We start from the raw sequence: 23816 nt of genomic DNA on the forward strand, positions 1-23816 counted from the left end.
GGAGGGCGGTGCTGGTGCTCGATAGAGGTGGCTGCTGTCATGGCGGCGCTGGTGCTGGTGCGAGCGTTCCGCCGCGGCCCCGCCTGCCTGGGGAGGCTGCTCCGGCGGGAGGCGGGAGGCGCGACTTGCGGCCCGTGGGGCCGGGGGCGGCCCGGAGCCCGGCGCGGGGCCGGCGGGAGCGAGGTAGCCGGGCTGCAGCTCTGAGGGGGCCGGGGGGCGCGGCCGCTGCCAGGGGCTTCTCACGATCGCGTACCTGCCGCTCACCTGCCCGGGGCCGCCCGGCGGGCGCTGAGGGAGGCGGTGGAGGGAGCAGCTGTGGAGACTCCGGCGCTGCCGGACTTAGCGAAGGGCTGGTTTCTTTTGGCAAAAGTTGGCACCTCTGTGCTCGTTTGGAAAGGGCGAGTTTGCATTTTGTTTCCTTCTTTTGTTTGCTCCATAATTATGGTTTATTTTCAGGCTAGTGCTGTGTTTGTATTTTAAAGCACAATTACGAGCCTCTGTTGAAAAAAAAATACCCTCCTGATGGCAAAGTGTTTATTTCTTATGGTGTGTTTTTAACTTTTAAAAGCCTTTGTTCGAAATCTGAAATAAAACTGTTGTTAGTAACAGAAACTTTTTTAGTTCAGCGTGATGATGTTTATTAATACATGTCTTCTGATCCCATGCAGGTGCTTAGAAAAAGCCTTCAAAGGGGGGTTGTGCTCTCAGCAGGGTCCTTTTTAGTTTATGAAGCTCACAAGCTGATTTCTGGCTTTGCTGAGGTTCATGCAAGCTTCAAAGGTAATGTTTTCAAATTCTGCACTACGTAGGTTATTTTAATGGGAAAATTTTTAGTGGTAGAATGATTTAGGAAAGTAGTGTAATGCTTTTCATTTTTTCCATCACAACTGCATGCAGTGTGCTTCCATGGTGGGATGCTTTTGAATTGCTTCAGGGTGGCCTTGTAGCAGTTTAACAAGTGCTGTCTCTCAAGTGTGACTGAAAGCAGATCTAGTAGCTCATCCTCTGTAGGGTATAACAAGGTCTGTGATATCTAACTTGTTCCTTAAACTTTAAATAACTCTTTCTGAGAACGATGTGGCTCAGTTAGGGATTCAGACCAAACATTAATCATTTTCTAGAAATTGTAGTTCAGATTTTAAATATGAGCAGAGTGCTGTTCCCTTTTAAACTAGTCAAACAGCTCTGATTGCATTTCACTGAAAAAGGGGAAGAAAAGCCTTGCTTTACCTACCAGAAAAGAACAAAACAAGTGATAATCTATCATTTTCAAGATCAGAATAAAAGTAGTCTCACTACTGGAAGACATGCCCTGCAAGCGTTCTGATTGTGAGAGGAACTGGAAGACTTAGAACTTGTTTGTCACATGGTAAAAGCAGAGTTTTTGAGAGTAAGTCTAACTGAATTGAGAATGAGTCTAACTCAAATGTGTGCTTACTGTGTAAATTAGGTAGTAGTCACTTTAGATAACTTGTTTCTGTGTGTCTCAGACAAACATCTTAGATGTTTATGCTTGTAGAAATAAAACTTAGGACAATAGACTTTTGAATGAGTAAGGAACTGTTTCATTTGCTGTAGTAGAAGAGGCGTCAGTGAATAAATTTAAGATAGCTATTCAGTACACAAATGAGAAAATTTCCCATAAGGAGCATAAATAACACTGCTTAGTTGGCTCTGGTCTTTTTTAGTGCTCTCACTTGAATCTGGCATTTACAGTGCCCAGAAAAGCAATGTTACTGTGCTTTTTGTGCAAGGCAAGTAGTAGAAATGGGGAAAATAAGAATAAAAATGAAATACCTGAAAAATACTCTTAAAGACATAAAAGTCTAATAATTTACATAAAGCACCTGGTGGGAAATGTGTTCAGAAGTGTGTGTTCTGAGCAGTTAGTCATTAGATACACTAATAGTGCTCAGGGAGTCTCAACAGGCAAACCTAACAGTTTACTGGAGAAATACTGAAAATGTACCATGAAGCTAATGTTGGACACTAAAATCCAAAGTCCACGTAGACCGTTATGTTATCTTATCTTTGAAATTGTTGGTGGAAGGCATTTAGAGGTGGCAGGATTAAAAATTATCCAGAATGCTCTCCTGATCTTCAGTGATTTATATTCTAAAATCTTTTTAGGTTGAAGAGAAGGCTTTTTGTGTTTCTTTCTTCTGCAAGTAAAACTGTGATGCTGTGAAACATGACTACCATATTCAGAAGATAACTTGAAAAAAGAAAGCTTATAAGCACAATTTTTCCAAAGAGGGAGAGTAGAGCTTACATTTTGACTTAGAAATTTGTTCACAGACCCAGGAGTAATACCAAAGAGACAACAAACATAGCTGAAAGTTTTGTAAGAAATTAGATGAGGCTTTTGACTTTTATATTTCAGTTTTTTTTTCAATTTTCATTTTTTTGTGTTTCAATATTGGCAGAAGAGTAAACTCGGAGTTTGTTCTCCTCCTGTACAGTTCTGTACTTCAATAGAATTATCTACCTGCTTCCTTTTGGATATTTTTCCTTCTAATTCAATCTGTTCTCATGTTTGAAGCCTTTATTGTTTGATATTTCTGTTTCTGGAATGCTGTTTTGTGTACTATGTACATATTATATTTATTTATATATTATCATATTCCACCAGTTGTGGAAATAGTATACTCCCATATTTCTGTTGACAGCATTTTAAGTGTTCTCTAGAAGAAGAATTTAAGTATCATAAGAACAGTGGGTACTTAGTTCATAAAGTGGTACCCTAGAAAGCCAACTCTGATTTTTCAAAGTATTCTTGCTTTTAGTATCTTGAACACCTAAAGGTCTCAGTAGACGAACTGTATTTTTAGAGTCATGTTTGTAAATATCTTGAAGACTTCAAGCAGAAAACCTTTGAGCAGTGTTTCGTTTTGGTGTGTTGAGGAAGTCATATTTTGGCTTGTTGTTGCCAGTCATATTTTGGCAAAACTATGGAACCATATTGAGAATGAGGACATTTTTATTATTATTAGTATGATTATTATTGGATTTAAAATCTGTTCATATAGTAATGAAGGGGCTTTGTTACCCTCAGATATCTACTGCACTTGCTGTCCTAGTCATATTTTTCTTTTTCTTTTTTTTTTGTTTTCTGTCATTTTTCACTAAGAAGAAATCAAATTGCTTCTCGTAGTTTGCTGCATTGAGAAAGGCACTTTTGAATGTTAAATCCATGAAGCATCCAAAGCTCTGTTGCTAAAAGCTCTTTTGTAGTTCCTCAGGAGAGGTGTGTATTCATTACTTTTTCTCTTCCTAGTAATTTGTTGTAAATGTAACTTGTCCAATCCTGCTGTTCGTATAAGTTGTTTGGAATGACAGAACTACATGATTTGTTTCAGCTAGGTTGTCCTGCTCTAAAATGTTTTCTTTGTGCTCTAATGTCGTAATTACATGTAATTTGTTCTTCTGTTTCCACAATTTTAATTCCTTCTTAAGTGGAAGAAGTTATAGAGCAAGCAGACTACCTGTATGGGAGTGGAGAAACTGAAAAGCTGTATCGGTTGCTGGTTCAGCATAAAAATAGGTACTTGATTGCATTGAGACATTGCTGTGACTTCTGTGCTCTATTGCATCTATATTTCAACTAACGTTCTCTTGGTGGTATGCTGCAAAACCTTGCTTTCATCAACTTGATTCTTCTTCCTCCTGATGGAAAAATGAATGCAGAAAGGACTGGTAGCTGTAGAAGGTGAAGGTTAACACTCATGGTTTTCAGTCCTGCAAAGGAGGGGTTTTTGCTTGTTTTGTTATTTTAAGAATCCTTTAAAATACAATGCAAAACCTCATCATGTGTTTACATATTACTAGAAGATCAAAGTATTAGTTTGAAAAATTTTTGAGTCACTGTTTCATTTATTTTTCATTGCTGACCAGCTGTTCTTTGTGTTTTCATGTGCCTGATGTTAGGATTTGAGTCTGAACAAAAAAAGGTCTTTACTCACGTAGTTGTCTTAACTGCGCAAAACATTAAGGAAAAAGCAGAAAATGCATTGCAAACTGAAGAGGCCATTGCTTTGGAGGAGACAAAGCATCTCACTCCTAGAACATTTCTAGAGGAAAAATAAACAGTTCTTTTCAGTAGTTTTCAGGTTAAGTTTTTTTTTGTTTGTTTCCTGCTCCACCCCTCACCCCCTCGTTCTTGCCAGGGGCACAAATAAAATGCCCGGAAAGTTAAGAGATACTGTGTCATAAGCAAGGTGCTAACTTGCTACTAGGTCTATAACAATACTTATTATTCTGTGACAAGTAATGATTCCAGTAGCAGTACTTAGTATTTTTGTGACTTGGATGAAAAATGAGTCTGCTAGTTCTGTGTTGCTGTGTTAATTAGAGCAGGACTGCTCTGCTATGAGCAGTGACTCAGTTTTATTCTAGATAAGAAAACTGGCTTTTATTGATATATTGAGTTTAGCAATTACTTTTGTATGCTTTTAAATATTTTTGGCTTCTGGTAATTTTGAGTTCAGTATTCCACTGGAGGGAGGAGAGGGAGGCTCAGCCAGAACCTCTGAAAGACTTTTTAAACTTAAATTTAATATTAAGGTCTCTAGTAAAATAGTAAGCCAAAATTAAAATGGTAGTTAGGTAAGAGTCTAGTAAAGTGCAAGTAGTGTTTCAAAATAGTATGTTAACAAAATAATAAAACTTAAAATCCATTATCTTTGGCTATAACATACCACACACCATTTCACATAGTGATATAAATAACTATATAAATTTACAGCTTTATGTGGTGATGGTATTCCCATTCTATGTTTTTTCACTGTTGCTCTAGGAAGAATTTCATTATTTAGGTACAATTATAGGGAAAAAGATTCATAATATTTTTGAACATTCCTAGTAAACATTAATATCCAATCAGAGGAATGCTGGAAAAAGTACCATCTAGCTAGGAACGAAGTAGTTCTTGTTTTCTTTCTGGTGTGGTACTGTTCAGTTTTCTAAATATGCATCTTTTTTGAGAAAACCAAGTCCTTTCCTTCAGATGTGTTTGCTTCACAGGCCAGAATGGCAGAACTAAGGTATTGTCAGACAGCCTACAATGGAGGGATTTTATTTTTTGTTATCTTTGGGTTGTATAGAATGACACATATTTTGTTGTATTATCGCCCACCTGAGATAGGTATTGAAGGACTGGTTTAAGAACGTTACTTGCTTTGTTTCCATTATTGCTTTAAAACATTTGTGTTTCTGTTCCTAACTAGTGATGACGCAGAGTTGTTATGGCGGCTCGCAAGGGCATCACGAGATCTCGCTCAGCTTAGCAGCACTTCTGCAGAGCAGAGAAAACAACTGGCGTATGAAGCCCTTGAGTATACAAAAAAGGCACTTGAAAAGAATGAATCAAATTTTGCAGCACACAAGGTGAGCCAAGCAAAATAACTGAAATGCGTTCTCTGATTTCTGCCAGTAGAAACCGGAACAAATGTCCTTACGCTGTTTTGGCAAACTTCAGCATAATTTCACTTTGCAGCTGAGAATGAGTGAGACTTCCAACTTTTGTGGAAGATCAGAGTTGAGACATTTGCAGCTAAATTTCCTGTATACAGGAAACAGAAACTGGTAAATGTGTGCAGGAATATAGAAAGAGGTGACTAATTAGATTGATTACAGCTGATGTAATCAGCTCATCCTTCTCTAATGTAACCTAAAAAATGTCGTACGTGCCCCACATTTCACATGCTGTTCTGTGCACACTAGTAGCTCTATAGAGTTTCACTGCAAATATGTTGGGCTCTGGCTTTGTTCTGCGCCTTTTTTTTTTGGTGCTGCTTCTCTCACAGGCAGAGAGGTAACAAAGTGCAGTCAGTTGTGTTGGTGTCTTGGATAAGAAGAGGAGATCAAGTCCCTTATGCTTGCGGATGAGCATGTTTCTGTGGTGCAGCCTGAGCTGTTCATAACAAATGCTTCTTGCTTATTGTCATTTAATGGTGGTGGCCGTTGCTCTGGTTTTTGTTTTGTTTGTTTGTTTTTAATTACTGTAAATGGCTATAGTGCTTTATTAAATGTTTTCTTTTTATTCTTTGAATTACAGTGGTATGGAATTTGCCTCAGTGATGTTGGAGATTTTGAAGGAATCAAGACTAAAATTGGAAATGCCTTGATTATCAAAGAGCACTTTGAGGTAGTGCATATGAAAGCATTAATGGGTCCAATAGGTAGGGTGTGTGAAAGTTGTGAACTGTTTTTTTTGGGAAAATTTCCAAGAGCATTTCTGTTCAAATTTCTTGGAGACACTTCATTTTTTAGGTTATTGTAACAGTCCAGAATGCCCCAAAACCAAGGAGTACAAAGGGTCTCGTGCAGTAAACTAAGCCCCTGTAAAAGAGAGCCTTGAAATAGCCAAGTGCTTTTGACACCTCTTAGGACTAGATGCAGTATAACTGTGCTATTGAGAAATGGATGTGTGGCCACCCTTTTAACTGTGGATTGTATAGCAGTGAAGAACAAATACTGGAGAAGATAAAGGGCTACTGTTTTTATATCACCAGAAATCATATAAAAATGTGAACATGCCAAGTCTCACATGAAGCTCTTAATGACCTACTAAACAGAAGTACTTAAAAATCTGTCAGTGTCTAGTTTTTTGGAGGTGAGCCGATTCAGTTGTGCACTGAATAAATAATGTATCATCTCGAAAGTCTACAAACCATTGACCTGGTTTAATGAACAATGGTATTACAGGTCTACTTTTTTAATGTATTTTAATCCAAATGTGGCAGAACAACTTTTTACATCTTGTGTTTTTTTCCTCCTCACTAGAGAGCTGTTGAACTGAATCCAAAAGATGCAACAACAATTCATCTTATCGGCATTTGGTAAGGTGTATTTCAAACAAAAGTTAGTGTGTAGTAAAGAAAAATGCCAGAATATATAACATCTTACATAAATTGCAAAAATGCTTGGAATAATTCAGTGGCTTGTAATGAGTTGATGCAAATGTGAAAACATATTGAACACGTGTAGGACGTCATGCCTTGAAAAAGTCTGGCTGGTAGTTCTTGTGCAGTTCAGAAAGATGAAAAATAATTTTTCATTCAATTTATTTGTTTTACTGTATTGAACTATTAAAAGCCCATTATGAAGACATGAGTATGTTTCCATAGCAGACATCAGAGATGTGAATAATAATTCATTTTGTTCTACTGATGTGAAGGGAGACAAAACACTGAATTTACATTGAATTTCAGAGATTGCTGCAACTCAGTGCAATCTATGTATTGTGCAAAGCTATTGAAAGAGATGTGTTCCTAAAATACTTCTGTTATCATCTGTCATGATGCTGTATTTTAAAAGTTACATTTAAGTAAAGGGAGCTTATAAATACTTATGCTGTAACAAAAATATCTGAAATTGAATTTACAGTTCAGTGAAATTGGTACTAAGAATTACTGTTACATAGCAGGCGAAGGGACTGGAAGTACAGCTTTCCATACTAACCAGGGCATTCTGTGGCAGTGGGGTGGTTGAAAGCAAGATGTTTTATGTGTTAGTGAGAGACTCCAGGCAGCATTTCTGGTTATTTGTCTGAAAGAGACCAAAGGTACTACATTGTTTTACAGAAAATCTCTGCTGTCTGAGAGACTGAAAATAAATAAAGCCAATGTATTTGTAGCTTTAAAAAAATACTAAAAACCACAGCCACTTTCTCTTTTTTTTTTTTCCTGGATTCCTTTGAGTATCAGAGTAAGCTGCAATGTGCTGCTCCAGATTTTTTTTTTTTTTTTTACTAGTTTACAAAATTACTTCAGTCTTTCAGCATCCACTTGTGATTCCCACATGACCCAGCCATTGCAATAGTCCAAATTTTTCAATAGAAGTGTATGCCACCAACTAAATGACCCTCAAAGTCACTTTTGAGATAGGAAGCCTGTTCGGGAAAGTGCTTAAGACATTGTTCCTAAAGAAAATACGAAAAGATGATCAGAAATGTGAGATTGTTACTGCATTTGGCATTATACTATCCCTTTATTGTATATTTAAATATACACATTATTGAATTCCAGAGTGTCTTCATCTGAAACTGGAATTTGATACCAGCCAATTCTTGACTATTTTTCTGCTTTCTAGTCTATCCTGGGTTGAACCTCTTTTACTGGCATTTCTGATACTGCACATGTGATGGCTAAATTTCAACTCAGCCTGGATATTCCATGCCCTGCCACCTGTCTCCTCTGAACACTTCCATATTTTATGTATTTTTCACCTCTTCCCAAGTGCTCTGTTTTCTACAGTGAATAATATTTTTCTACTCATTGTGGGAGGGTAGTAAAATGAATAGTGTTTAAGGTTTACACCTGGAATGTTCTCTGTATTTGAAATATTTAACAAATGCTGCATCCTTTCAGCATCTCTAAGATTGGTGACTGATTACCTTTGTTATTCAGTAGATAAAAAACAGTGTAGAATGGCCTAGCCTAGAACATAGTAGTTTGATTCTTGGGTTTATTTTCATTCTTATAGATAAAAGAGTCTTTCAGAAATGTACTGCAGATCTGCTTTATATTAATAATTGAGAAAAACAAGGTAATTTTGAGGTAAGGCAATGACGTTACTCAGTTGTGCCCTGTTTTTGCAAATATATGAGAACAATATCAAATACACGAGTTGTTAAAACCATTCAAGCTCAAAAGCTCTCTCTTAGTTAAAAACTGCATTTTGTTTCGTATAATGTAATAGCAGCTCCCACTAAAAGACACACCAAAATTTCTTTAGCAGAGCTATGCAGCTGTACAGTTGTTAAGAATTTGCTTATGGAACCTGCAATGTGGGTGGAGGAGTTGTGACTCTTGGACACAGCAGTTACCGCATACAAGATACAAGAATGTTACTGGGAAAAAAGAGGAAAATGTGAAGGGTGTACACAAATGTTTCCTTTTGCTCCAGGTGTTACTCCTTTGCCGAAATGCCATGGTACCAAAGAAAAATAGCTGCAACGCTATTTGCCACACCACCAACCTCCACATTTGAAGAGGTACAATATGAAAATGTTTCACAGATTATTATTCCCCCAACAAAGCTGTTGATAGTCTTCTACTAATTTTCCTGACAAAGCTGACCTCTGCTTATGGATTAAACATGGACTTGGGAGTCCTTAACTGTCATTAATAAAAAAATACAATGGGGAGGGAGGGACATCTAAAAATGTAAAAATCTTTATTTTTTTTCAGCTATGGCGCACACAGAATAGTGAAAATTATTTCGTGTAGTTTGTGCAACAGAAAATAACAAGCTGTATGTAATGTAGTTTGCATTTACTATTATGATCTGTTGTGGATAACTGTCTAGACTAGTTCCAGTGCTGACGATTTATTTAGTGGTGTTTACTGTGTACTTATTTGATAGAATGATTAGAATTCTTCCCTTTATATTAAATGCAAAAAGTAACAGCTTGTTTTGTTCCTTACCGCTAACAAATACCCTGTCATCCCCTGGTTACACATTATGTGGGTTTTTTTCAGTTAGAAATATGTTTGTTTATCTTAGCTATAAAAAAATCCCTGTTGTCATACATCCTGAAGCATACTGTTCAGATGCATTTCTTTTAGGGTATCTAACGCAGCATCCATCTTATTTAAACACTTGTACACATACAGACTCTTGAGAATTAAATTGGTAATAGGAAGGTTCGCTGCAGCTGTTATCATCTTTGTTTGTTTAGATCAACAAATAACTGGCCCACTATGTTTTGTTCTTTAAGGTGGTGGGGGCAGGAGTCACTAGCAAGTAGTTACACAAGGCTGCTTGCTGTGACACAGAAAGCGGTTTAAGCTCTGATTGAAAAAGAAAGAAAACTCTCTCATAGAATGTCAAGCTTGTAAGTTTTGCTGACAGTCACCCTTGAAAGAATACGAAGTGTCAGACACAATTTCAAATACTGCAGAATCCTGCCAGTCGCAGCATTGAGTTCTGCAATGCTTAAACTGGCTGAAGAAGCAAACGTGTCCCAGAACCTGTAGTTGAGCCATGCTGATAAGACTTCTGCAGTTTCAGTACAAAATCTCTTTTGTAGATACACCCACACTTTTAAGTTCTTTGGCAATATCTTCCTTCCCAGTAGTAACATCAGGAAGAGGTAGGAATGGACTGAAATTTCTGATGTTCGGGATGGAAAAGTACTTGAGAAGTGTGTGTGGATTTTGGAAAGGTTTATTCTCAAGTAGGAGGATACCACCTGGTGCTCTGTGGGAATTAGTTCTCCCTGAAGTACTTGTCAACATAATGACCTGAATAAGATTTGTTTCATCCATTAAATTTATACATGAGAACTGGATGGAGGGAACTGTAGATATGCTGGAAGGTAGAAACAAAATTCAAAATGGTCTTGACACTTTAAAGACTAGAAAAAACATGATCCAATTTGGCAAATGAGACATGCTATACTTATGGAGAAGGTGGCAGGGGAATAGTTGAATAAGTACTAGTTCAGTTGAGAAGATGTCAAATCTGATTGTACATTGAATAAGACCCATGAGTAGCATGCTGAATTAATAAATGAAAGATTATGGACAGGAAGTCCTTCTTCAGCTGGGTTACGCGTGTACATAAGGCTTTAGTTTGGCTACTGTGTTTGGTTTATTCTTCATTTTAAAGAAGACAACTTTATATTTTGCAGGCTCTTCGTTACTTCCATATGGCAGAGGAAGGTAATACTTTTGTGGGGTTTTTTTGCCTGATGACTTGCAATAAACCTCTAGCTTTTAGTATTCTCGTAACAGCAGATCATCTGCTGATAAACATATCAGCCTTTTGTGCTAGTCAACACAAGACTGTTAAACTGGAATGTTTCATCGCTATCATCACTTAGAGTGTATTGCGAGTCTTTTTTCAGAATAAGTGTTAAAAGTGAAATTTGTACCTTTATTAGTACAAAGTACTCTTCCACAAGGCATTTGACTGGAATGCAGTGGAAGAAGCAAGCAAAAAAGGGAATTTTATGTCACTTTTTCTAAATTTTTTTAAAGTTCAAAAGTCCTCTGTATTCTAAATAGAAGAACAGAGAAAGCGTACTTTTTATTATTCCGGAAGGTATTTGGATCAGAGTGCCCATCTAACTGGCAGTAAAACTGTCCACATGTAAAAGAAATTATGGACCTTTTATTTGTCCCAGAGGGAAGCTATAAGCAAAACTGACTAGCTGGAAGATAAAGGAAGAGAGTGTTCTGTGAAAGATAGGTATAGTTGTTTTGTTGGAGTTTAAAGGAAGAGTTCATTGTGTATCTTCCCCTGGGTGTCAGTGCAATTGCAACCGGGGTGGTCTTAATCTTAAAATTTGCCTCCAGAATACCTCCATATATTTACCTACATTTAACATAACTTTCTTTTACTGGTTTCCTTACTGATGTTAGTGGTGCAAGCTCTGTATCCTTTTGCACAGCTGTGAACTTCGCTTGCTGGAATTTGCTGCACCTCAAATCCTGTGTTCAGTTTTGGGCCTCTCACAGCAAGAAAGACACTGAAGTACTAGAGAGAGTTCAGAGAAGGGCAATGAAGCTGATGAGGGCTCTGGAGCACAAGTCTGACGAGGAGCAGCTGAGGGAACTGGGGCTGTTTAGCCTGGAGAAAAGACGGCTGAGGGGAGATCTTATTGTTGTCTACAACTACTTGAAAGGAGGTTGTACCGTGGAGGGTGTTCTGAAAGTATCATTGTAGTTCATATTTGTATACCTACTTTCTTTGTACATGTAACATTACTCCATTTTTAATAGAGTAACATGCCAATCTTGGGCATAGTTGGAGCTTTTTATTGAAGCTGTTGTATACTCTGGAGTACAGCAGGTAGTGGGTCCACCTGCTACAAGATGAGACAGGAGCAGCCAGTACTGCTGCTGTCAGCCTCTGTTATAGTTACCAACTACACTCTTACCAGGAATTTACATATCTTTGCATACTTTTTTAATTATCGCACAAGAAGTACAAAATTGGATTACCAGCATTTTGAATCCTGACATTAGATCCAGCAGCAGAGAAAGCTTGTGGTGTGGCTAAGAACAGTGGCAGCACTAGTCTTAAATACTGTTTGATAGCCAAAGCAGACTTTATAAAAGCAACTCTTAAATCCCTCCTTAAAAATTAAGTGAAATGTGGGTACCAGCGGTTTTAAGTTTTCTTTCTGTGTAGCAAAAGCTAAGCTACTGTCTGTGTGTGCACAGTGTGAAGCTAGAAAGCACGCACGTTATTTCTTTGCCAATACTCACTAAGCTGGTTGCATTGCCTGTTGCACCTACGGGGCCTAGAAAAGCACAGAATTTGAAAAGCAAAGCTGTTACGCATTAAGCTCACTACGTTGTTCTTTGTGAGGAATCTAGTTTCATTTAATACATTAACAAGCTGCTAGCTAATGTAACTGTCTATGAGACCAAAATCTAGGAAGTATAAGTTTTACATTGGCTTCCTTCTGATCCAAAGCGAAAATACTATTCATCTTTTCTGAAATAAGTTTTTAAGCTGTGACACTGTATCATGGTTTTAATAGTATGCTGCTCATTATCATTCAAAGCTTTTCTCCTGTCTCCATACAGCAGACCCAAATTTCTACAGCAAAAATTTGCTCTATTTGGGGAAGACATACTTGAAGTTAAACAATAAAAAGTTGGCACTTTTGTGGTTAAGTAAAGCGAAGGATTATCCAGCACATACAGAAGAGGACAAACAGGTAGGGAGTTAAGAACTGTAACAGTACAATTATATACTGTAACTAACACATGTGACATCATGGCAGTGGAATATTTTATGAAGTTATCATCTGACAATAAATTGTAGTTCAGCACTTGTACTCCAGGATCACAGCCAGATGCCAAAAAATTCTAGTATGTTGTAATCACCTCTGAACACAATAGGTGGAAATATTTTGTTAATAGAGGATTGTTCTTTCTTCTTTGTGATGTTTTTTTGTAGCCCTAACAACAACCCAGCCTTAACTGTGGTGTTCAAGTTAAGGCAGGCACCTGAGCTAACTTATGTCAGTGTGAGCACAGGTTCACTTTTCATACACCTGAAACTGGAAAGGTACAAATATTCTATTGGAAAAGCTAAAAACTACATGAACAAGAGGAAGAAAAAAGCATGGATGTATCAAAAACTTGCTATATTGCAGTCTTGCAGACATTGCAGTCCTTCCAGACCCCGAGGGAGAGATGCAGAAGATCTGAATTGAGACAAATGGAAGTAAATTTTTTTCACAGCGAATCTCTATTATGATTTGACAGCAAATCTCTATTGCTAGCTGACATGAGGCACGTAATGACCCTTTTGAACTGCTCAGAGGGATGCTGGTTTGGCTGGGTAGGCATCTCCTTACTATTTAAACATACAGAGTACGTCCAGAACTGTGATCCATTAGACTTGTTCAGACCTAATGCTGTATTCAGTATAAACCACAGCAGGTGCAGTTATCTGTCATAAGCAATCCTGTTGACATCAGGACTAACAAAGCCTGATTTCCAGTTGAGTTTTCTTACGTTTGACCTCTGATTCACTTAGCATTAAGCTGCAGTGTGAGATCATGCTTTAACTGTTACAGAGAAGAACCAAATGTGTTGTGACATTCTGAGTGCCCTAATTGTAAGAAACACTTTGATAAGATTTTGCGTTTCACACCTCAGCAAAAACACTACTCGGGGTTTCCTCTGTAGATGCTCTAGTAATGCTCAAACTGTTTCTCCCAAAAGTGAGCTGCTTCAGTAACATCTTTCAGTAGAACTATGAGTAAGTGTTCTGTTCCTCCAGTGCTTTGCAAAATGTACAGGAATGTAATAGCCTAAAGGAGTGCTGGTTGCAGGTATGTATGTAAATGGTCAGTTCTTCTTACAGCAGTAGCTAGAGGCAGATGTGAAACCGGTGATCACAAAGCTTGTCTTTCTTTAGAAACCACACAAAAGGCCTTTGGAGTCAGTAGCCAAGTTGTTAAACTGCTTATCTGCTGCAGCAGTGCTCCTGGTACAAACATCTGTTGCCTTATGTCCTAGAGGAGTGCAGAGCTGCTCACCTGAGAGAGGTGGAATTCTCTGTTCTCTCGGTGAATTGGGAACTAGGCTGGATAGGCCAATAAGAAGGAAACTGGCCTGTGGAAAGAAATTGGAATTCTTGTCTCTGCCTAGGCAGAGGTAGGCATAAGTAGGGTTTCTAAACATTTTTTACCTCTCAATATCTGCGGTATCTGGCTTACATTGTCTGCACTGCTTGCTCTCTCAGGGCCAGAAGTTTATTGCTTGGGGTTTGTTTGGTTTTTTCAATATAGATGTTAGAGGCCATATTTGAATTTTATTAGACTTTAGCCAGAAATTTCTAAACAGAGTCTCAAAAACAGTCTTCTCACGCTTCCTTAGCCACGTCCGGAGTTTTGAAAACCCTTGGTTGGCTGATTATGGTCAGATGTAGGGCAACTGACTACATGCTGCTATTAGACTACAGCAAATGAAGCAAATAAACCTACTGTATGTAGTAAGTGATTTACACTGAATGCACCGGTTTAAGGAGTTTTATTTCCATTCATGTTTCATGTGTTAAAAATCTTGAACTACAGGAAGAAAACTGCTTGCTCTTAGGAGGGTTCTGAATTTACAGAACTGTGAAACATTTGGGTGCTTGCATAGTAAATTCTGCTAGAAGTGCCTGGAGCTACCTGGCACTGTTTTATTATATTCATTTCTTTCAGGTACAGAAAGAAGCTTTGGAGTTGCTTAATTCTATATAACAAGAAACAAGATAATGGGAATTCAATGCCTCAGGTTTGAGCAGCATGGGAAGAAGACCCCAACTACTACTTTGGTTTATGGAAGCTGTTAATAAAAGTACAGCCTAAACTTGCTGTCTTCATCATGTTTCAGTTAAACTGTCAGCTGGAAGGTCTGTTTCATCATGTGATCCTGTCTGTTGATTTACATGGGAATAAAGGGCTTCATGGACCTAGAGGAGGAAGATGAAGAAGGGCATAAATTGCTCAGACTAACAAACCAAACCTGTGTCAAGTTAGTAGTAAAAATCCACAGCCAAGATACAATCTAGAGCTTTCATTCTAGCCTCAGATCACAAACTAGTTAAAAGATGTTTTTTTCCACTATGGCGAATTAATTATTTTTCTATTGGTAAATCATCAAAATGATATGTCAAAAGTCCTAGGGTGCATGCCATGTAGTGTTCCAGAGACATTCTTTTGAGTTTTCTGCATTCATACACTACAGAAACATTTACCACATGCAGAACTGCTTCTAGTAGCCCTTGTGACAGAGGCATCTTCTGTGCCTTTTCAGCTGCAGAAAACAGCACCTGCAAGAAAGCCTATCCAGGTACCAAGAGAACTGTTTAGTGTTTAGAGAATGCAAGTTGCTTCCAGTAACAAACAGAAACCATGAACCACAGGTAGTGTTATCTTACCAGTTCCCTTTGATCCCCAGCCCTTGCTGTCTTCCTCCCCCGCCTCCAAGTACAGCTGGAGTGCAAATGGGCAAAGAAAAGGTAACTGCAGTTAGTACTGAAATTCCCAGTACACACACCTCCCCCAAAGCAAACAAATTGTTGTGTTGGGTTTTTTTCTCAGGTTGTGTTTTTTTAACAAACTATTGAAGAGACACCTAAAATTATGAAAACAATAAAGCAAGTACATTCTTGTGCTGTCTTTTTTATTATTGTTTTGTTCACTTACTCACAGATTCACAAAATTCAGCAGCTGGTAGTGGGTCACCAAGTCATTCATTAGTGCAAATTCATGAAGTTTATGACATTTAGCCCTCTTAATTGTCTTTTAGGAAAGCCACATGCGCTTCTGTTGCCCAGCCTTTCCACATTTGGTTTTGTGGTTTTTATTTTTTTTAAAGCTTCCTCCATTCTAACCAGCTTAAGTCAGAATTGAAGTGGGTTTGCAGTTGAAATTAATTTAATGCCATATTTATGAAAATGGTTTTGCAGAAGATATTTGGTGTAGTACGAAAAGCCCTCGAAGTGGGGGAAGTTTTTGAAACTCTTCCAAAAAGTTCCTGTAAGATCACAATCTCTTGGGCCCAGAGCATTACTGGTGTTGCCAACGTTCCGTACAGGTTCACAGCTCCATGTAAGCTGCGCATATTGAATATGAACCCTCAAAAGAATCCAGTATGTAGAAAAATAAGATTTTGGCAGAATTCACTTGCTGTATTGGAAAGATACATGAACAGATATAGCTATTTTTTCTGCATCTACACTTTTAACAGTGCAACATGATATGTTACAGAAGTGTTTTTAATCACATTGTAAGAAATCATTTTTATGTGTGTACAAAATTCTGTATAAGTTAAATGTAATGAAATTCACAGTTACTATTTAAAGCATAATACAAATGGTAACTTTAAACATGTTTTTACCGTCTAGTAAGGAAGGACGGTTTGCTAAAAGTAGCATTTAATATTCACATGAATAAGGTATTAAATTTTATGGTGTGTTTTTTTTTTTTAAACACGTATTTGCAGTTCAGCAAATGCCCTCAATGCCAATAAAAATAATTTTTAAATGGCTTTATATTATTGTGCACTTAGGACAAACTTGACCTACATAAATGAATGACAGGTTTTAGACATATTTAATTCAGATACATCTGAATTTCTATAAGAATTTAAGAGGAATGAGAGTATTTAATACTTGAGAATATATCTGTGCAAAGCTTATGTAACTTTCACTTTATTTGGGTTTACTAGATCCAGTAACGGCTGAGCATGAACATAGAAAGCAGCAAAGTTCACATCACCTTTTGTATACCTTTATATCTCAGTTTACATTAATATACTCTGCAAAAGGACATCATGGATTGAAAGGGGAAAGAAAAAACTAAGAAAAGAAACCTGTAAGACACCAGACCAAGGAGAGAATGTGTAATAGTTTCTCTTTTATTATTATTTTCTCTTTTAAGATTACCTAACATCCTCGTGGTAATAACCCAAGGTAATATGTAAACAAATTTCAATGCTGCTCAAATGAATTAAAATATTCTGTTCAGCTCCTACAATAAGTCAGAACAGTGGCACCAATTTCTTTCAACATTAAATCACATTCATCTTACTGTACATGACTTGTGCAAGTAGTAAAGGCTTTATTCATGACCTTGGCTACATCAGTAGAGAGGGATATATCAGCTATTTACGTATTTAAAAAAATTAAACTGACAGAACAATATATTCTGTCGTCTCAAATACCAGCAGCATCTTTCTACATATTTAGGATACGTTTGGCCTAAGCCTTTAACACCTTTTAGAACAGCCATGCAATAAAACAAACTTGGAGATGTTTCTTCAGAGAGAACACAGAGCAGTTTAAACATTTTTTCTGAATAGTAAAGCCAAGATAAAGCAAATCCAGGCCCTTCTAAATGGCTGCAACTTTTCATACACTTAAAGCTCTATAAAACTAGAGCCTATTAGTATATATATTTATATTTTTAATATATATTTTAAATAAGTCTCTCGTCTGCTTTCAAAATTTATGAGGGGTTTTTCTGGTCTTTTGTAAGGGCAATAAATAAAAGTAGAAAAGGCTGAACTGTTTTGCATATCTTTGTGGAAGAACGGAGAACAATTATACTTTTAGAGTTCCAGAAAGATCACTGTACAGAACAAAAAGCTTATATACAATTAAGTGTGCAATTTTAGTTGGCTGGGCCTTTTGTTACGCAAGATCTCCTTTTTGACTAGAAGCCACTTCTACTCTTGACCAAATCCCTCTGTTTCTTCAATGGCAAAGAGCAGCTTCTCTTTGAGTTGCTCGTAGCTTTTATATGGTGGCAAATCCAAACGATTGAAACTGAGCAGAAAAAAAAAAATTGTTAGGTTTATGTCTAAATTCCACGTAAAACGCTACAGAACTCAACTGCCATAATAGAAGCTAAAAAACTTGTGATCAAACAATTAGAAACAAAGAGCAATCAGTGCATCTCACTGTCTTGACATTTCTATGAGCAGTAAAACCAGGCAAAACTTGAGAGGAATATGTTAAGAAACAAAAGACTTATCACATCAGATAAAAACCAGAACCTTTGAAGACTAAAGACAGCCCAAGATAAAGAGAACTGTAACAGTCAGAAACGGAAATGTTTACCATAAATTTTAATGTCATCCCAGCTTGATCCATCTCTAAATTCTAGCGAGCATGAAAAAAATGAATTTTTCTCCTTCCTACACATGCCTGGATATAATTGTGTTTTGTTTCCCCCCAAGCTTTGCCCTAAAAGGCTTCTGCCAAAATTCTGTTTCATTCTATGTCTTCTTCAAAATCATCTCAGACAAAGAGGGAGGTTTAACTCTTGCCATAATCACTTGAAAAAACAGCACCAGAGGAGAAAATGGTAAAATGAAGGATGCCTTGAGTTAGTTGAAAAGTAGATTAATCGTGTTGTCACAAGGTTGCCAAGGGAAGGTGTGCCCATTTTGTGCACAGTATATACCTGTTGCTCCAGTTTGGTACAGGAATGCCAAGACAGTAAAGGTCTGAAGCCCGGCAGGGAAAAGTTATCTGCATTCTTGGCTGAGCATCTTTGGTTTCAACGTTTGCTGTGAATTCTTTCACATTACTTTCTCCATGACTATACATTTATAATGTTACTGCATAGTAAGTATATCTAATAACTGTACATACCTAATACCAATATGATTTTTGTTCAGTTACTAATATTTAATATTGTCTAAAAGAAAGAATTAGGGAGACACCTCTCAGTTCTATGCAAGAAGGATGATACTGTCCTTCTGACAGATCTGCATGCAGTGCAGTAGCAAAATTTGAGAACAGGGCAGACAGAAGAGTTTTCAATACTGGCATGTCAGAGCAATCAAAGAAGCTGAAGATGGAGATAGAGATCTGATTCAAATTGGATTTCATTTGATTTGGTAAGTACAAGACCAGAAGAGAGAATTACTAAAGGTACCGAAAATTCACATGTAACAACTCACCAAGTGTGACTTCTTGGTAACCATGTTTCCTTACCAACTTTTTCAATGCAGAATTTCTGAGGACCATTGCTTCCTAGAGGAAGATTTAAAAAAAAAAAAGAAGTGTAATATGTTCCTTTTAAGTAGCATACATGATATATACATTACATAAGATAGAACTCAGATACAGCAGAGCGCTCGTTAAGTGCTACTCAATGTTACATGAACATTCTTCTCATACAAATGGGCTAAATTCCTCATCATTTATAGATATATTCTTAGGATTTCTGATATAAAAATCCCTCCTAGATGCAAGCTGATGTACATGAAGCCCCTGCTCTCTTTACACTTGCAGCATGATTCATTTGCAAATGGAACAGTTACAGTATAAAAGTTTTGGTCACCTTTTACTTACCCATGAGTTCAGCAAATCCACCCAGTGGTAATCTGCAAGTGCCAGTGACAAACTGCAGAAGCCGCATGCGAACTTCATTGTCTGTTTCTTTTACAAACTAGGCACAGAAATTCAAGTTATTTAACAAAAATCTTTAAAATAGCTGGAGAAAAACAAAAACCCCATGAGACTGTTGAAAAGGTATAATTCCATTTAAAAAGATACTACTGTGAGGACAGTTTACCTTTCTCAATTTCAGTAAAATTGGGGGTGGAAGGAGAAGACAGTGATTTCAGATTATATGCAAAATGTGAAGGCTGGGAACACCAAATAAGAAGCATCTTTATCTTTTTTATTCTACACTGAAACATGAATCATGCCAATGCTTTATATGAAGACTATTGCCATTTTGACTAAACACAGCAATAGCCATGCCACAGGCTCTGGGGATCTCAAAACTGAAGTAAACCCTCCATGTGAGTGTCTCAGAGAGCGAAAACAGCACCTGTAACAGCTGTAACGCTTTATGAGGAAATTCCCTGGGAAATGGAAGAGGAATAAAAGAGAGGGGGCACTGATAGAACTGGCATTTTGGCTCAAAAAAACCTGGATAACAAGATTAATGCTTTTTCTATAAATGTTGAAACTATATCCAAGTTACTTGAACTTCTGGTTAAGATTTTTTCAGTACCAAGCTTCTTTAAAAGAAATCATACAATCAGACTTTACATTATTCTAGCAATATAAATGATCTAGGAAATAAATTATTTGCATCATTTTTTTACTGTAACTTTGTCAAAAGCATCTCTAAAGTGGTGACTTATCACAAGACAAGAACTGCCTAGCTGTGAGTTCTTTTTAGGGAAATTCACAGAAACTATAAGCCTGTATATTATTTTTGGAGGTTTTTTCCTAAAAATAATTCTTAGCCAACTTCATTAAAATGTGAGTTATAATCAATCAGTGCTAGACCAGCACATTTAATATAACAATAATCATAAATAATATGTGGCACTTCAGATATACAGGTGTACTACATTTAGAAGGTAGATCACTAACAATACAAAAAAACCTCTATCATTGTTTAATCAATAAGAAGGACTCGATATAGAAAATATATTCATGACCCAACCATCTAAGTATAATGCCGGTTTCTGTCTGTCACTTCCCACCCTACAATATGCTCCCTAATTCTCCTTTCCTTTTCTGGAAAGAAAAAAGGAAGGAAGCAGCAAGAATCTTCGTTCAGAAGGCATCCCTCCACTCCACACATCATTTGTGTTACAAAACAACCCAAAATCTAAAGAAGGTGGAAATTTTACTGATCGACATACCTGCCAGAACCATATGATCTGCTTGCTATTCCTTGTATAATGACGATAAACAGTGTTCCTCTGCCAGTCTGCTAAATCAACTTCTTGCATACCACAGAGCATAACCTAGAAAAGAGAGTGATTACTTGACAATATACATCTACACCCGTAAATTAAGCATTAATTTTTTATCTTGTGTGAAACACACTAACAAAAATGGAGGTTCTTGCTCCAAAAAAAGGACTGGTAACTTTTTCATTTTAGTCCATAGTTAGATCTTCCTTTATTCTAAGTTTACAGAACTTCTCCAGAATTGTTTATGTATTTAAGTGGTCTGAAAGCCTGCATACCAGAAATTCAGTTTCTTCTGACTAATAATTCAATAATAAAATACCTTTTCCATAACAGATTTTTTTTATTAAACAGAATATTACCTTTCCCATTAAAATCCTGCTTATATTCCAAGATTACTACACTGCTGCTACTGCTAGTAAAGCTAAAACACACTGCAAAGTGTAAGACTGCAAAGCATTCATTACAAGAGGCAATGAAAGCTGAAAGTCCTAAAAGCAAAGCGCCCTAGAAAACTGAACACTAAATAAGATCAAAGTGCTTGCTCAGTAAAAACTCCCATTTAACTTCAGAACACCGGTCATTATATACAAGGAATTTTGGCAGGTCCCACAGAAATAAATAAGCCAAGCACTACAGAGCCTTTTATCCCTGCTCCAAATCACAAGTGAACACTGCTCAGGCTGATTATTAAATAAACATGGTGCATGCAAGCAATTCCTGGTATCAGCTCTTGGGCTACATATTCAGGATCTGCAAAATTCAGTTTCAAACCTTGTTAGTCCCTCCAGCTTTCTGTCCTGCAGTACAATAACTCTAGAACCTATCCTAGACTATGAATGTGAAACTAAGCAATCACTGTACATCAGAACCAACTTTTGTGCCATCTCTTAAAAGGTTATTCTACCCATCTACCAGAGAGGGAAAAGTTTTCTACGACTAATACATCCGTCTCTGACCTCATATCCTGATCCTTCACAAAAACTTGCAAAGCATATTTGAATGTTGAGGGTGGAATCTAGAATTCCTGACTGCTGAACACGACAAAACACCAGTTCAATAGAGATACTGGCTTTTCACCATGACTCACACCCACTGCTCCTATTAAATTTTCCATGTTCCAGAAGGTGTCAAACACAGTATGCCACAGACAAGAGATTCAAGCTGACCTATCCATGTAACCATTCCATATCTATTACCTTTGCAAAATGTAAAAATGTTGAACAGAAAACCTCACCTCCAGCTCCTTTTCATCAAAATAGTGGAGCCACTGTAGAGGAACAACTTCATTAAAACCATCCAGAAAAGCTTTGGTTTGTTCTCTAACTCCCCGAGAAAATCGCCACTCAGCCATTAGCCTGGGATGGAAAAACAAACATCAATTAAACATCAGTTATCACTCAACATTAAGAAGTTCAAACATGTATGATTGTGTGTCTGTTCCCCTGAGGTAATACTCCCTCCAATTTTACTTATAGTACTGCATGATTCCATAGACTATATGGGACCTACCACACTAATATCACAAATCTCCAAACCCAGACACAAGTCACAGTAGCAAGATGTACTAAGATTACCATTCCAGTTAAAAAAAAAAAAAAAATTAACCTTTCACGATCAAAATTCAGCAGCCTTTTCATGAAAATAATGCTACTTAGGCATTATGGTTATGTTATGGCAAAATTTGTTTTATCTCAAAAAATCCATAAACCTAGTGTTTCAATGGCAGAAAAAAAAACTCCACTGATTTTAAAATACTCTGTTCTTGAGCAAAATACACCATGTAGGCAGAGAATAATAAGAAATACTGTTGCTTATAATACCTATAACTATGATTGCCCAATACTTCCAGCGTAAGACTATTTCCAGCTTCAACAAAGAGCAGTCATTTTCTGTTTTTAGCTTCTGGTTTGTGCTGAGATTTGGAGAAAGAGGTAACAGTTTTTAAGTTTCAACTAAAATGGCCAAGTCACTTCTGAATAAAATAAAGAGATAAATATACTATAGAAACTATTCCACTGAGAAACTGAAGACTCCTAATTTAAGTGGGAATTTCATATGCAGCACTGGACATACACTGTATCACAGAAGAGGATCTGTGAAAATCTGCTTTTGAGATTGCTCTGAACGGATCGATCAGAAAAACAGGTTCAGAAAAATGAAGGCCGTGACAAGATTAGGAGAGAAGCAGGAAAGAGCAGCACAACAGAACAAATTCAAAAAGTAGTTTAAGTCACACCATATTATATACTATCCTGAATTTCAGTTTCCATAGTGACAGCAAAGTTCTGAACAATTTTGAAATCCTCTGTCAAATAAATGTCTTCCCTTCACCTGCACTGGTTACCTGAAGTTACTGAAAATAGGTTCTCATTTTCAGTTTCACCTGATCTCTCATTACAAGTACATGGAATAATAAGGGAGGTCATCTTCTGATCTTCTATCAGGCTTTTTTTTTTTTTCCTCTGGAGTGGGGCAAAGAGTGGAGATAGAGGAACAGAGAAATGGGGAATAGGAGAGATCAAAATGTACCAAGAGATCATGTGTACCAAGATCCCAAAATGTACCTAGGTATCAATGATATCATTTCAAGAATAGTCACAAGAATTATACAGTAACAGGAGGAAAAAAAACCCCATGCACTGTGTCAAAAAAAGAGTAGAGCAACAGAAGAAATATGGAACACTTTTTTGTCAACATCTGCACCTTCCTACCCAATATATTCTTCTTTGTTCTCCTCAGTTACCAAGATATTTGAACCTCCTGACTTCAGCTCATGTGAGGTTACTTTTCCTAAGAGCTCCATGTCCACACAAAAGTACATTTCCAAGTTACACTCTTCAATGTTATTATCCCTGAAAGAAAAAAAAAAAAAAAATGCAATTACTTCTATATAAACAAAAAAAAAATCCATAAAATTTCATACACAAGAAAATAATCTACAAACCTTATCCAAATTAAGGAGTTGTAAAATTCAGTATCAATAGATTCTAGGTCCTTAATAGTAAGTTTCTTGCTCAGCATTCGTTTGTAGAAAGGCAGAGAAAAACCAGTGTCAATAAATTTCCCATGAAACAATGCCTGTTGAACAGAAAAAAAAAACTGGTTAGCTTTTATTGAACTACTGAA

The 23816-nt window shown here is 37.1% G+C and overlaps 2 protein-coding genes across 10 annotated transcripts in view; one reads left to right on the forward strand and one right to left on the reverse strand.

Annotated features, from left to right (window-relative positions):
- Window positions 1-33: 33 nt before the first annotated feature.
- Window positions 34-15629, forward strand: RMDN1 (regulator of microtubule dynamics 1). 3 transcript variants are annotated; one of them, XM_065830061.2, is made up of 10 exons: window positions 34-183; window positions 669-780; window positions 3457-3544; window positions 5226-5385; window positions 6056-6145; window positions 6784-6839; window positions 8908-8995; window positions 10637-10667; window positions 12543-12676; window positions 14678-15629. In XM_065830061.2, the coding sequence occupies exons 1-10, from the start codon at window positions 40-42 to the stop codon at window positions 14714-14716; spliced, it is 942 nt and encodes a 313-aa protein (XP_065686133.1). In that variant the 5' UTR covers window positions 34-39; the 3' UTR covers window positions 14717-15629. The 3 variants fall into 3 exon arrangements, with proteins under 3 accessions (XP_065686133.1, XP_071660068.1, XP_071660069.1); XM_071803967.1 differs by having other exon boundaries at window positions 12546-12676; XM_071803968.1 differs by lacking the exon at window positions 34-183 and adding an exon at window positions 421-546.
- Window positions 15630-16394: 765 nt separating this feature from the next.
- WWP1 (WW domain containing E3 ubiquitin protein ligase 1) overlaps window positions 16395-23816 on the reverse strand; it is a 58121-nt gene continuing 50699 nt past the window's right edge. For all 7 annotated transcript variants that reach the window (XM_071803959.1, XM_071803961.1, XM_065830056.2 and 4 more), the window contains 7 exons: window positions 23635-23768; window positions 23402-23542; window positions 21925-22045; window positions 20637-20741; window positions 19324-19420; window positions 18930-19002; window positions 16395-17787 (listed from right to left, as the gene is read on the reverse strand). In XM_071803959.1, the coding sequence (XP_071660060.1) occupies window positions 17688-17787; window positions 18930-19002; window positions 19324-19420; window positions 20637-20741; window positions 21925-22045; window positions 23402-23542; window positions 23635-23768 (771 nt within the window). In that variant the 3' untranslated portion in view covers window positions 16395-17687. The remainder of the gene's footprint in view (window positions 17788-18929; window positions 19003-19323; window positions 19421-20636; window positions 20742-21924; window positions 22046-23401; window positions 23543-23634; window positions 23769-23816) is intronic.

This window comes from Patagioenas fasciata, chromosome 2, assembly GCF_037038585.1.
Source record: "Patagioenas fasciata isolate bPatFas1 chromosome 2, bPatFas1.hap1, whole genome shotgun sequence".
In the NCBI taxonomy this organism is placed as follows: Eukaryota; Metazoa; Chordata; class Aves; order Columbiformes; family Columbidae; genus Patagioenas; species Patagioenas fasciata.

What these genes read in the sequence shown, in the direction of transcription:
- RMDN1 (XM_065830061.2), top strand. Translation starts at nt 40, where the DNA reads ATGGCGGCGCTGGTGCTGGTGCGAGCGTTCCGCCGCGGCCCCGCCTGC. An exon ending in GCGGGGCCGGCGGGAGCGAG is followed by an intron (nt 184 to 668) that starts GTAGCCGGGCTG and finishes GATCCCATGCAG; the next exon opens with GTGCTTAGAAAAAGCCTTCA. An exon ending in ATTCATCTTATCGGCATTTG is followed by an intron (nt 6,840 to 8,907) that starts GTAAGGTGTATT and finishes CTTTTGCTCCAG; the next exon opens with GTGTTACTCCTTTGCCGAAA.